Here is a 15036-nt window from a genome sequence, read left to right as displayed (position 1 = left end):
GTGCCTTATAAAGTCCTCCATGCCCTACACTGAAATACTTTATGAACTATTTAAAGATTGCTGTAAAATCTTGACACTTTTACAGTTTCTAGGGGAAGAATCCTAATGACTCTGCAAGGCTGAGCTCAACCACAGAATACAGTGTCAATAAATTTTGTCTACACATTAATGTTCCCCCTTCAAGGTGAACTGTAATAACTTTGGTGGGCCTCCTGACTTTTTATCAAGCGCTAGTGTGACTCAGCACTTTATTTTGTCCAATACTTTTAATCGAGCATCCACAAAGAATAATAACATCTCTGTCCATGTTGATTTTGTTACTGATTCCTTATCAGATTTCTGTGTATAGGCTGCGCTAAGACAGGTTTACATCTCTGAGTCAAAGAGTTCGGCTTGGAAAAAAGGCCCGCCTGTTTCTCAGGTCTGCTACCAGTTTGACATCATTGCTCTGTGATGCACGACTGCCAAAAAGACCAGGCCAGAAAACCATGGCAGATAAAAGGAACTGATTAAGCATATGACTCTGACAGACTGAACAATCTGCCCAGTGTGTTTGATATCTGTTTCTATTCCTGTCAGTTCTAATTAGCACTGAATTCGTTTATAAGTAAGTTAACTGGTGTTTTCTCTTTTTAAATCGTAGCCTAAAATTAAGGTGACCTCTTCATATATCTTGACTCGTTAGACAAATACTACAGAATCAAAGAGATTTGTTGAGAATGGCCTGAAATGCAGAAGAGTGTAATAATACTCACAGCCCGATAGTTGCAGGCTGTGTTACACTCGACAAATCCGTTTTTTATTTCTCACCTGAATTATACTCATAAACACTAGAGGTGGGAATCACCATACATCCCACGATACGATATTATCACAATACTTAACGCACGATACGATATTATTGCAATTTTTTAAAAATATTTTGCGATATTCAGATTCTGTACATAAAGGTAAACTTTATCAATATTCATTTTATCTAATATCAAAGTCTCACACTCAGTCTTTCTCTCATTTCAGTTTTATTGTTGACAAACTGAACGGTTTGTATTACAGTCTAGTCCAACTTAACTGAACGCAACCATCTGGTACAATTATAGCTATTCTGAACTATGAAATTTATGAAAACTATGCAGCCCCTTCAGAAACTGAAGAATTTGAAAGTAAATTAAAACAAAATATAATTTTACATTAAATAAAAAAGTTTTCAACTTAATTAAAATAAAACATGTCTTAAATTAAAATAAGTAAACTGTCCTGTTTATTGCTGCCATTGAAAAAAAAAAGTTAAACACATTTGGACAGTGAGGGAATGTCAGGATTCTTGCTCAGAAAAAGGATCAACATGCTCTGAAGTCAGAGCACAAAAACCTTTTTTGTAACAAAATATCGATTTCTGCTGTCCCTGTATCGATACATTATTAGCAAACAAAATATCACGATGCTACACAGTATCGATTTTTTTCCCCCACCCCTAATAAACACCTTAGTGTTGTGGGCATATTAGCATAGCGACATGTGCATTTAGCTCATAGCACAGTCTAACAGAGCTGCAGGCCCTGCAGAGGCTGCTGTCTTTCAGCAGCGACTGAAGAGCTAAAAGCAGAGTAGCCAGACAAATGGTGCCCAACTGACAGCAGTAATGATGGATAAAGAAACGTAATTTATTTTTCATTTAGTTGAAGACAAAAGGAAATGAAACCAGACAGTATGTTTTGGTGATCTTCTCCATAGTCCAATAGTCCTGTGATCCCTCTGCGAGACTGCTAATAACCAATAAGTCACGTTCATGGTGGGTTTTTTTGTTTTGTTTTGTTTTGTTTTTTAACTTTTACATATATTTCCGCCTGTGCGTCCGTTTGCTTGTTCAACCTGTATAAATGTGTAAAACGGCTCATCTGTCTCGCCTCCACCCTCCACCGCACCTTCCCCACACACAGCTGAGTCTTTCACCAGCAAAACGCACACGATGAAATAAAAAGCAGAGGAGAGTAGCGTGCGTGTGTGCAAAGCCATAGTTGACTCTAATTTATAGTCAAAACAACAGTCAAAAATACCCTTCACTTTTCTCTCATTTTGAGATGATGACGATGGATTGATGTTGATTTCAAAGAGTGGAGACATGTGCGAATGAAATTTTGTGTGCGTGTCTGTCCGTGTTATGAGTGCCGGCATTACAGAAAGCAGATTGAATTATTAACCCTGGGATAGCTTTGTAACCTGTCTGGACTGGGCCCACCTTTTGCCCGGTGACAGCTGGGTTAGGCTCCTGTCCAACCATGACTTGGATGGGTGAATCCAAAAATACTGATTTAATGCAAAGTCTCTGAGATCATCATCCTTTGGCACAACCTATGTGTGACTGGTTATATATTAAAAACAAAAAAAGTTCCTTCAAATCTTATAAAGCACAGAAGCACAAAAGTAATGAAATATAAAAAAAAATGGAGTCAAAGCAGGTGGTGTGCATCGTGCAAAGCACAGCAGCCAGATAAATTGTATCCAAAGAGTAGAGAAATGTGTCTCAGGCTCTGGATAGAATGGAAATGTGCCTCTTGCAAAAGACAGGTGAGTGATACGTACCCTGAAACGTATCTCGAATACGCAGCCTCTTGGCAGGTTTGATGTGCACATTAATATGTGCTGCTTTTCCTTAAATGTATTAATCCATATGTAAAAACAGAAATGGATAGTCTCTCTGGAAGTTGCTTTTTGGTGAGGCAGAAACTAAATAATTTGTATTTTCTTCTTTTTTTCTGAGCATTCACACAGAGACGTCTTTAACTGCTCTTAGTTTGCTGGTGAGAGGATAACCTCAGCCTGTTTGATGGGCCACCTTGCTAAATATAACCCCCAACCTCCTCCACATGGGCACGCACAAGCCTTCAACTGCACTCCCTCTGTCAACACTCAGACTTACACACTTTTTTCCCCCCCTTGCTGCTCACAGTCCAAAAGTCTCATTTACAGTCTTGTCATACTGCAGCCACTCGCTCACTCGTTCCTCAACACACCATTAATACTTTAGTGAGTGTGATCCTGTTGAGCAGCCAGTTCATTCAGGCTTGACACACTAGGACGTTTTGCTCGCTATTTTTATCTTATGCTACTACGATCAGTTGGCGGCAGCTGAATTAACATTAATATTTGTAGTAATATCACCTCTAATTAGTGTGTTGACCTAAAGGTTTACAAGCAGTGCTATACTGGATTAAATGACTACTGAGGCATTTAGAAAATATTCTTACTGCTTGGAACTTTCTGTGTGGTGTATATAAAGCAAATGCACTCAATAGACATTTTATTAGGTATACCTTGCAAGTACCAGATTGGACCCCATTTAGAACTGCCTTAATTTTCCATGGTACAAGGTGCTGGAAACATTCCTCAGAGATTTTGGTACATGTTGACATGATGGCATCAAACGGTTGATGCAAATTTGTCAGCTGCACATCCATGATGCAAATCTCTCATTGTACCACATCCAAAAGATGCTCTGTTGCATTGAGATGTTGTGACTGCAAAGACCATTTGAGAACTCATCGTCATGTTCGAGGAACCAGTCTGAGATTATCTTTATAAAAGGACAGCAGCCATCAGAAGATTTGTGTATAAAGGCCATGAAGGTGGTCATAAAGGGATGGACAACAATACTCTGATAGGCTGTTGCATTTAAATGTTGGTGCTAAGATGTGCTAAGAAAACCATTACACTATGATCAGCTTGAACTGTTGATGCAAAACAGGGTGTACCCATGCTTTTATGGCCTTTACACCAGCGGTCCCCAACCTTTTTTGCGCCACGGACCGGTTTATGCCCGACAATATTTTCATGGACCGGCCTTTAAGGTGTCGCGGATAAATACAACAAAATAAAACTAGTACCGGTACCGAAAAAAGAAGATTTATTCACAACACACATGAAAAGACCCAGGAAAACCGAGTAAACAATAAAAACGATAACAAAATAACGCTGAAAACTGATAAAAACCCTGAAAACTATACATTTCACACCTGAGCCTCAACTCTCGCAGCCCGGTACCAAACGACTCACGGACCGGTACCGGTCCGAAGCCCGGGGGTTGGGGACCGCTGCTTTACACCAAGTTCTGACCCTATCATCCAAATGTTGCAGCAGAAATTGAGACTCGTCACATTAGAGAATGTTTTTCCATTCTTCTGTTGTCCAATTTGGGTGAGCCCATGTGAACTGAAGCTTCTTTTTGTTTTTAGCTGACAGTGGCAGCGGTGTGGTCTTCTGCTGTTGTGGCCAATCTGCGTCAGAGATGTTGTTTTGCATACTTTGGTGGTAACAAATTGTTATTTGGGTTGTAGCTGCTTTCCTATTAGCCTGAAAAACTGAACATTCTCCTTTGACACAACCAGCTAGAGATCAGCAGTTGGTGAAATACTGAGATCAGGGAGTCTAGCACCACATTTACTTAAATCTCCTTTCTTCCTTATTCTGATGTTCTGTTTGATCTTCAGCGGATCATCTTGAGTACGCAGCCTTAACGGTCCACAAGGGCCGCGTACTCAAAGACCGCTAAGGCCGGAAGTGCGAGGCTTGTGAAATGGGACGGTCTAGCTTCCATCGCGCTGCCCAGGTTGCCTAGCAACCATGATACTAACAGCTGGAAACGTTTCATACAGCTTTGTGTGACAGAAATGAAGGAGAAAATCTTTTGTTCATTTGTTTGTTTGTTTCTACATGAGCTTTGATCATTCTCTGTAGTTTTTAGGCAAAATTATCCACACCCACCGCCGCGCTATGCATTCTGGGATATGTTGGGCCACGAAGTCTACACCGCCACATCCTTAAAATTCAGGGAAATGAAGGACACATTTGAGGGCCGCATTTCGAGCAGCCTTCGAATTGGGACAACCTTCGTCGCGTCGTTGTGACATAATCGGCCTTAAAATGCGGCCTTTAAGGCTGCAGAGCCTGAATTGGGATACAGCCCCTGCCTAAATGCACTGAGTTGCTGCCGTGTGATTGGCTGAATATCTGATCAGCTAATCACACGCCTGCTGAACAGGTGTACCTAACAAAGTAGCGAGTGTAGAAGCTGTTAGCATAGCTTTGCATAAAGACTGTAAACAGGAAGAAATGAACCTTCTACTGCCTGATATGTTTTAGAAACCCAGTTTGTTTTTTACATACATATAAAAATATAGATACTTCTGTCACCACAATAGTGTAAAAGGAATCTTTGTTCCCTTGTTGCATGTGTATATTTCTTTTTAGGGATTTTATTGTGAAGGCGCACTGCAATAGAAGGGTTTCCAGCAAAGCACAGAGACAAACCTCAATCTGTCAAGTAGTGTTAATTAGTGAGCTATGGAAATGAAGAACTTTGTCGTTTACTATGCTGACCATCTCCTGGCTGTAGCTACTTATCAGGCAGATATGATGCAAAGTTCTTATCAAACTCTGAGCATAACAAGTGTCAGTCAGGGTCAAACTGTTCCTTACAATATCCTGGATGATAAGATCAACATCTTTGCAATAATAGGGCTGTCATCATACTGCTCCTTCTGCTGTTATCTTTACAGTACCAGAGACTGGTTGAGGACTGCCATTCATCATTGCATTGCTGAGAGACGCACACTTCGAAACTTTGCACTGGCATCAAGATTTTTGCCCTAAAAAGTATATTTATCAGCTGGAACGATTGATATCCAGATCAGCTGTTCGAAATCCTTCATTTTCAGCCATGTTTTGTGTGGTGTTTATTTTAAGATGGGTGAGAATGACTCAAGCAGATGGGAATGCAGATTTGTAACACCTAGTCCACGGATGTTATACATGAATGTTCTGCTTAATAAGCCAGGGGCAGAGCCGCTGAGCTTATAAAAACAGTTGCATAATGTCTTCTGTTTTTCTGAGATTCTTTGTTAAGTCTAAAGAAATAATCCTGATTATTTTATAGCGATTACATCAGGTTTATTTTTAGCTTGAACTTGTGACTTGACTTTTTTGGAGGGAGTAGGAGTGTGGAGATCAAAAATGAGGGTTTAAGAGGCAGGGATGCTGGTGGTTTTTAGTACTCGAGGCTACTTCTTGAAAGAGCAATGCAAACTGCTGGAATACCTATTTGTGAATGGAAACCTTTGTCAAACCTTGGCAAATTATACATAAATCAGGCTGTGTAATCTTGGTAGAAAATACAGATTCCCTTGCATTTTGGTCATTATTGGACTCGTCTCCAATCGTAGCCTCTGAAGGCAGTGGCCAGGATATCTGGATCCCAGATAACGGTTGAAGACTGGTTCCTGTTCCCTGCGCCAGTCATTGTTTATGAATGTAGCTAAATTAAAACGTGCTAATAAAAAAGGTTCAAATGACCCTTTGGTTTTAAGATTGTGCGTGTGCACCTGCATGCAACAAAAGCCTGCTCAAAAACATGTGCAGTCAAACTGATCAGACTCTTCCACAAAACCCAAAGTTACCTGTACCAAAAGTCTTTTCGTAGGGATTAAACTTTGACTGGACCTGAACATGCACAGTCTGCCAGCAAACACCTGCCCAGCCTCTGAAAATGTGTTTTCACTGTACAGAAACCATTTCTAGATTCTAAATTATACACAAATATTCTGTGTATGAGATCAGACATAAAAGCATTCTAGTGTCAGTATTGGTGTCATACCTGAGCAGGTATTTTCTGTTCTTGATAGGACTAAAGAAGTGTCTTTTTATTAAAAGCTGAGCTGATGGATGATGATGAAAGCGAGGCTAATATCTCATCTGCTTTCAGCTTTGTTTCTGTAGTAGGTGGAAATTGGCCCTTGTATTTGCTTCCCAGTTCTCATGCTGCACGACTGCGCTCTTCATTAAAAGGGAAGCTGCGTGCTCAAAGCTGCTTCAGATTATTACCATATGTCTGCAAAGCCCAGCGCTGAGCAGAAAACCAGCTCCCATCCTACCCTCTAATTTCTTATCCCAAAATTGGACATGTGGGTCGCTATGTGTGACAACGTCCCTCCCTTCCCCCGGCTGGCGCAGCACATTCTCACAGTATTTCTTCTCCCATTTTAGATGCATAATAGCAGTGCATCAACCTTTAAGCAACCCTGGAAAATATTATGTCTTGATTTGATATCTAACTGCATGTTGGTTTAACCCTTCGGCTGTTTTTCCAAGATATTAGAGGATCGGAGTGCGTTGTCTCACTCGGGCGTTTTGCAACTGGACTCCTTTTTGCTCATTTCCGAGAGGCTGATGTGTGCGTTCTACCTCCTCAGAAATATCTGAGCTCATGCTCCACAGAGCTGGTGCATTCATAAAAACGAATAAATCTTTCAGGAGACATAAAGGGCGCGGGCACTAATCAATGCAGAAAAATGTCAGCCTTTTACAGTTTGAGCAAAACATAAAGAAAGTCCGCTCTGGATGTAGGAGGAGGCCTAAAAGAGATCTTTGTGTCACCCAGTCCAAAAGCCATTGGCCCACATTGCCCGTCCCAGCATGCAACTCACCTCTGCATGAATAAAACACTTGTCTGATGGAGTGGGCAGAAAGCCCCCCTATCTCCAGGAGATCCTACACAGGGCTTTAACATGAGCAGCTTGCCTCACACGCCAACTTTGCACAGTTTGAGAAACTTTGTCATGGATAAAGTCAAACCTCAGGGAAGGCGACGGCAAAGGAAACTTGAGATGAGATGAGCAACACCCTTTTTAGCAGTTGGTTGTCTGTAATTTAGTTGGGAAAAGCTTGGATAAATGGATTAGAAGAGGACAGCATTTGGTGCTTGACAGCTCCTGGTGGGCGGCTTTAAGTGGATGATTAGCAGAGAATCTAAAAACCTACAGGATCAACAGGACGATGCAGTGAACAGACGGTTCAGAGACATTTATTGGTCTTTGCTTTGTGGGATCAGATGCAGTATTAAATGTTGCTTATTTTTAAATGATAAAAAGTTTGTTGCAGTTACAGAATTGATACTGTTGTCCTCTGGAAATATAATTGTAGTTGAAGGAAGTGCATTTGCTCACTTGGACTCGCCGTGAAGTAGGATCAGACTTAGGAGGTTCAAAGCAAGTTTTAGCAAGCGCAAGCTGGATGAGGTAATCGTGCAGGTGGAGATTACAGATGAACATATTGGCAGTTGGCAAAGTTGAAAGCAGAGTTGGCTGGCAGGCTTTGTCTTTAAAAATGGTCAAAGAAAAGGGAGGAATAATTGTCTGCAGAGCTTCAGATAATTGTTCAGTGGGGGAAGGGGCCATGGGCTGCTCAGACTTTCCAATTTCACATGCAAAGTATGGGCAAACGGCTAAATTATACTCATCCCTGTAAAATATTTGCTTGTCGAAGAAGTCACAATGTTCCTCTACTGGAAGAAGCGTGGTGCGTACGAGTTGGAGGCTTTGCCATCTCCTTTCAGCGAAGGGTTAATGGAGCGCTACTCCTGGTCTTCATCCCTGGACGTCATCCATGATCTGTGTGGTAAGCTGAGGAACCAGGTCACCTGACTTAACGTTTGGATTAGTGTTTGTGTGTCTGGTTTTCTGCACAACAACACAAGGATGAGCATTGCATTGGTTTGTGTTTGTTTTACTTTGGATTATTTTAAAAGATTGAGATGCCAAATATGCCACAGAAATGAATTAACCAGCCCTATATCACTAATCACCACAGGACAAATGTCTTTGTACACTTCAAAATGTACTAGATTACAGATTATTACAAATTGTTTGTCCCTGATCTGGTTTCTTTAAGACTGCAAAGCTCAAAGCTGCTTTTTGGAACCAGCCTTAATAGTGACGGTGTGAATGCTGGCTCGCTTTGTTATATAAAACATGTTTGCTGTGTGCACGTCTGAGAGCCAAACGCTAAAATCTTCACGCGCGCTCAAGTTTACGAATCTTAATGTGTCCAGTATGTGTCTGCTGAGAAGAAACCCACCAGACTGGTGACATTTAGGCTCAAATACACCGTCTTTCATGCTAATTAGTTAATTAAAAACAAAAGGAAATTCCTTTGCTTATAAGATGAGCATTATTCATTATGAAGGAAAAAAGAAATGGACCAGCAGTTCAGAGCTTGTCCACTACGTCGCATCCGTATTTCACTGATACGATCAAGTGATCCTTTAACATTCATAAGAAATAACTCTGCATTGTTTTATGTAACTTTTTCTGCAAGAAAAAAAAAAGATCACTTTCATTTTGAGTGAAGTATTTTATCCCCATTATGGAAAGTTTTTTTTTTTCCATTGCTCTGTTCTTCCGTGGAAAGCACTCAGTGACCTGGCATGAAGACAGCCTCACATGAGGTAGACAAGAGGGAAAGAGCGGATGAGACCAGCTTCACAGATGAAATATTTACCATGGAAGAAGTGCGTAACAGCACTGAAATCCTCCCCTGTCTCCACTCGGTGCTGCTTTTTTTTTTTTTTTTGAAGTGGCACAGGGGCACTTGCTTTCCGCTGTGTTCCCTCTCCCGCCCCTCCCGATTTACGCCATTAGTGAAAGGGAAGTGATAACACACGGCTGTGGAGGAATGTTCTTCATCCTGTCCTCTTTGCCAGCCAGCCTTTTGGAAATAGCACTGCTTTTTAGTCAGTCTGCCAGCTGAGGCAGACCTGTTTGGCAGACGAAGAGAGGAGCCAAGAAGGGTACAGTCAGGCTGTGATCCTTACATTTTTTTTCTCCATTTCTGTAATTAAGTCCTGAGCTTCTACTGAAAACATTCTCAACTGTATGCTAGCTGTCAGCTTTAGGATATTGTTACATTCACCAAAATGGAAAAAAACAAAAACTTGAAACCAGAATTCAATCATTTCCATGGATTATCTTATCTATCCGGTGTTCTGGGAATCCATCCTACCTGACAAACCACCCTACCTGTTGTTTCTGCACATGCGCACAACACAAAATTAAGTGGCAAACCGTCCTAACTTTGTTAATAAGACCTACAAGCATACTTTAACGGGTAAAATGAAGTGGCAAACCGTCCTGGCTTTGAGTATGAGCTACAGCCATACTCTGATGGGCAAAGTTAAGTGACAGACCGTCATACCTACTTAAATTTGTGCTAGAATTACTCTGACAGCAGAAATGTGCATAAACTACTTACGGTCGGACGTTTTGCCAAAGTAGGATGGTTTGTCAGAACACCGGATCTGGTTTTTTGACATATTTTCAGCGGTTGAAATATGACCAAGAGTCTAATTGTGCTGGCAACTCTGTGAAGCTGTACCACGGCACAGCGGTGCTCGACCTTTACACTAATGTCGCTGTATTAAGAGGTTCTCTGTTACAGTGCTAACACGCTGATGTTTCGCATGCTAACATTTGCTCGGTTCAGCTGAAGTTGATGAGAATGTCAGACGTAAACGGGATCACCTGATTATTACAGTCTGTCCTGAGAGATGTGTAAATATGTACAAAATTGCCACCAAGTTAAATTTCAGGAGAACAACCCACTTTTTTAACTCTATAGGTGCTGTGTAAAAGAATCAGTAATAAAAAACTACAATGATAAATAAATAGTTGCATGTATAGCTTCTTTAATAAAGCAAAATAAGCCGTGTTTGGTACTGCTGAAGATAAATTATCTGTCACAATACAATACAACTTTATTGACATAGCACATTTAAAACCAGAGGTACACCAAAGTGCTTCACAAAATCCAGTAAAAGCAGCAGCAAAATGCAAATGCAAATGAGCGAGCAGGTGGAAAGCATTGATTAACCAAGCATACAAATTAAGCAGATATCAAAATAAAACTTCAAAGGTAAAATCAATACAAAACATTGTTCAACAAAACAGAAGAAAAGGGGGTTGCATGAGCGTACACTTACAAGAAGCGTGCTCTAGATAGCCGGGAAGGCTGAACCGAATAGATAAGTATTCAAGGATTCAAAAAGTCTGCATCGAATCAGACACGCGAATAGCTTGTGGGAGATTGTACCCAGAGGTTAGGTGCAACTGAAGCGAAAGGATGGTCCCCTCTGGTCTTCAGCCTTGGCCTGATGATCTCAGTGCTCTACTAGGAATATACAGGCTGAGAAGATCAGTAAGATAGCTAGGCGCGATTTTATTTATGATGTTGTTGTTTAGCCTCTCTGTGCAACTCTTTGGTCTTTTTGCACCATCAAAAGGACTTAAATTCAAAACTTTCATGAACTTTTTACACCAAATATCTCCGTCGATGGATGATTGTATTACACTTTAGCCTCAAAGCTTTAAAACCTTATTTCTGGCAAAGTCACAAAGCCTTTAAAACGTTTGATTGCAGTTGTTTTGTTACAGTAACTATTGAATTTAAAGTTTCCCTTCACTTGGAAATGAGCTTCAAAATTACTGACCAGTCGTGTTACCAAGATGGTTTCTGACTGGCTTCTGGAAAGACTTTGACTTTAGTGCTGAGGGGAAAGAGCATGACTAGAGCTACTCATGAACCCAGTTACACAATCACAGTATATATTATGTAACACATCTGATCATGTGGTAATTTATCAGCTACAATTGTGGGCAAAAATTGGATAATTTGTAACATAAGCAGTGTTCTGAACAAATTAGGAGAAGTTTTTGTCATTTTAATTGCAGACTTTTTAAAACTTTTCTTAAGTGAGTCATAATTGAGGCTTCTAAAATCATTGGTTTATCCCAACATGCACTTCTCGTACACTGTGCTAAGTGCACACTGGCATTCCTCAGGTCATACTCAGACACGAGTTCCAGTAACAGCAGAACATGCCTGTGTTCTGCTGAAAGTTAAGCACCAATAAAGTCCATAAAAGAAAAGCCTGACACAAAGAGGTCACAATAATAATATCTTGTACTTGTACCAATTACTGTACTTTCTGACATAAATGCCCCCAAAAATTTGAGCTATGCAGTAATCCCCTCATGATGCCTCTTAAAAATTGTGACAGGGTTGTGAGTTTTCTAATTTAACGCAAAAGTCACCTAGACCTTTGGATACGCATGGAGAGGCTGGAGAACGGTGCTTTTGTTCATTGCTATTAAATAACTGTGAAGTGACTCAGCACAGTTAATCAGATATTTGTATTTTTCCACATCTTGTAAATTGAAAACTGTTGATTGCTTCCTCCACTCTTCTGTGGAACAGTTTACACTTGCTGTCCTGTGGTTTTCAGTTTTATGCATGGCGACCTCGGGTTCGTTCAGATGTGGTGGAGGGAGAACGACGGAGGGAAAGGGTGGGAGAGTGTGCGATGCACATGTGTGGGTTTTTACCGCCACTGGGGTAAAACAACATTAAGAAGAAAGCCTGTGTTCTGCCCCCAGTGCCACTGAAGCCTCAGCATTGGAAACAGCTGCAACCTGCTCGTGATTTAAGGGATGCTTACCAGACCCAAACCCAATCCACCTGTAGAGGAACAGGAAAATAGTTGGGCTTTAGTAATAATGGAAGGGGTCGTTATTTACGGACCACAAGCCCCTGGGAGTGAGAATGAGTGTTTGAAATCAAAGGTGGTGTGGACATTAAGCAATTATTTCCAAAAAAGAATGTTTGTATTCTCTCCTTTTCTTTTTTTTTTTTAAAGTGATTTCCTGTCTGGTAGCCTTTAAAAATAGCTTAATCTTCTGTCTGGGAGCTGAATGAGAGGATTGGACCAATCCCAGTCTCCCCACTACAATTCAATTCAATTTTATTTATATAGCGCCAAATCACAACAAAAGTCGCCTCAAGGCGCTTCATAGATACAGAGAAAAACCCAACAATCATATGAGCCCCTATGAGCAAGCACTTTGGCGACAGTGGGAAGGAAAAACTCCCTTTTAACAGGAAGAAACCTCCGGGAGAACCAGGCTCAGGTAGGGGCGGGGCCATCTGCTGCGACCGGTTGGGGTGAGAGAAGGAAGACAGGATAAAAGACACGCTGTGGAAGAGAGACAGAGGTTAATAACAGATATGATTCAATGCAGAGAGGTCTATTAATACATAGTGAGTGAGAAAGGTGACTGGAAATAAAAAACTCAATGCATCATGGGAATCCCCAGCAGCCTACATCTATTGCAGCATAACTAAGGGAGGATTCAGGGTCACCTGGTCCAGCCCTAACTATATGCTTTAGCAAAAAGGAAAGTTTTAAGCCTAATCTTAAAAGTAGAGATAGTGTCTGTCTCCCGAATCCAAACTGGAAGCTGGTTCCACAGAAGAGGGGCCTGAAAACTGAAGGCTCTGCCTCCCATTCTACTTTTAAATACTCTAGGAACAACAAGTAGGCCTGCAGAGCGAGAGCGAAGTGCTCTAATAGGGTGATATGGTACTACAAGGTCATTAAGATAAGATGGGGCCTGATTATTTAAGACCTTGTATGTGAGGAGCAGGATTTTGAATTCAATTCTGGATTTAACAGGTGTGTTCCTGCCATGTGGATTCTCACTCGGTTGTATCCTATTGTCATACTGTCGAAACCATTATGTGTCTTTCTGTGAGTCAACGTATTTGCAGACTTCTCGAACAGTCTCATCGCAAGGAAACTTGTGATGCTCTAATATTATATCTATAAGTGACGTCATCTGGTTACTTTGCTGCTGCTCTGCCTTTGCAGAGTAATGTTTAAATAGGATTTACCGATCTGTTCTCACTCCCAGAGGTAAAATACCGATGCCGCCAGAAGGTGCTGGTGTCCACGAGCTTACCAGTTTTGTTTTTTGTGACTGTGCACCTGTGCACTAAGAATGTTCATTACAGTGCAGCAACAACTATGCACGCACCCCAGACAGCAGACTTTAGAAGTAGAAGCATAAGAAGTATAACAGGAATGACTCCTCAGCTGTAGTGTCTCCAGCTGTCTGTGTCTGCAGCAGAAGTATAATCAAGGCCTCAGGAGGCAGGAGGGGTGGAAGTGGACTCAAACACCACTGTCGACCAGGAGTTTGTGGTGCATGGGAGCTTTACGTTTTCCTGCTGTTCACCTTTGCTTACTTACTTTGGTTAGGTTTGAAGTTAAAATTGTAAATCAGGTTTAGTTATGTCCCTTCATTAATGCTGCTGTATTGAAAAAGTATTTTTGATGGTACTCGGTGCATTTAAAAAGCAACACTTAGAAGTCCTGAGCAAGAAACCAGATCTGTTTCACTATGGCTTTGATCAATAGTGAAACAGATCTCCTAACACGTAAGCCGAGGACACTCTGCGGTCTCCTCTGAGGTGACATTGACAGAACAGCCGTGTATGACCCAGGATGAGAACAGGCTGGATTTACATAATATTCATCTTAGCAGTAGTTTGCTAAAATGCATAGCCACTTGACAGTCATAGGCAGAATGCTATTAATAGACCCAAAATATAAAGTCCTAAAAAGGCAACTTTTAAACACTGTTTGTACTGATTGTATGTCCCATGTGGAGCCCTCATTAATGCACTACAGCTGTGACTTCCATTAAGTCTATGAGGGTTTAGTGATTAGGCCCAAGGTGGGAGATTGAGAGACTGATACCAGCGTTTCTGTTTTCTCCAACCTGATAAATCAGACTTGCAACTGGTCCTGACCGAAAAACAGCCCAGCACATAACTCCCTGCAAAACTTCTGTTTGTTGTCTTAATTCTTTTTTTAAGGACTGCAGGGAGGTTTTGCTTTACTTGGACAGAGCCAGATTGGCTGGCCCCCTGATTCCAAACTTTATGGTAATGAAAGCTAACTGCCTCCTGGTTCCAGCTCCGTAAGTTTTATTTGGCCATACAGATGAGGGTGATATTGCTCTTATCATTTAGTGCTGCATCAATAAACTATGTGGTCAAGCAGTCACCAAAATAGCTCATATGCACTATAGCAGCACTATTGCACTTTTTAAACCCGTCCTTTCCTTAATTTACTTCATATCTACACTTAATTTGGGAGATGGATGGAATTTATGCTAATAGCATTAACTATTAACGACTCATCTCCACAGCTCTGGCTTCAATCGCCCAACTTTTCTGTCTGCTGCGCCACGGGTGCTGATATGTCCGTCTCTGTGCCAGCTTTCCCTGCCCGTATGGCATCCACCTGTCTGCCATCTGTGTTTGTCTCCCAGGAGTGCTTTCATAGCTATCTCCTGGCAGAGAGGGGTGTGT

At 41.3% G+C, this 15036-nt stretch overlaps 1 protein-coding gene across 3 annotated transcripts in view; it reads left to right on the top strand.

Annotated features, from left to right (window-relative positions):
- plekhg5b (pleckstrin homology domain containing, family G (with RhoGef domain) member 5b) overlaps nt 1–15036 on the top strand; it is an 81260-nt gene that overhangs the window by 6349 nt on the left and 59875 nt on the right. Inside the window, exon 1 of one of the 3 annotated variants that reach the window (XM_085144953.1) lies at nt 1290–8445. The exons of the other annotated variants lie outside the window; for them this stretch is intronic. Within the exon in view, the coding sequence (XP_085001079.1) occupies nt 8322–8445 (124 nt within the window). The 5' untranslated portion in view covers nt 1290–8321. Of the gene's footprint in view, nt 1–1289; nt 8446–15036 lie in introns of those variants that run through there. 3 annotated transcript variants of the gene reach the window in all.

This window comes from Neolamprologus multifasciatus, chromosome 20 (genome assembly GCF_963576455.1).
Source record: "Neolamprologus multifasciatus chromosome 20, fNeoMul1.2, whole genome shotgun sequence".
In the NCBI taxonomy this organism is placed as follows: domain Eukaryota; kingdom Metazoa; phylum Chordata; class Actinopteri; order Cichliformes; family Cichlidae; genus Neolamprologus; species Neolamprologus multifasciatus.
This window is presented reverse-complemented; position numbering and strand designations above follow the sequence as displayed.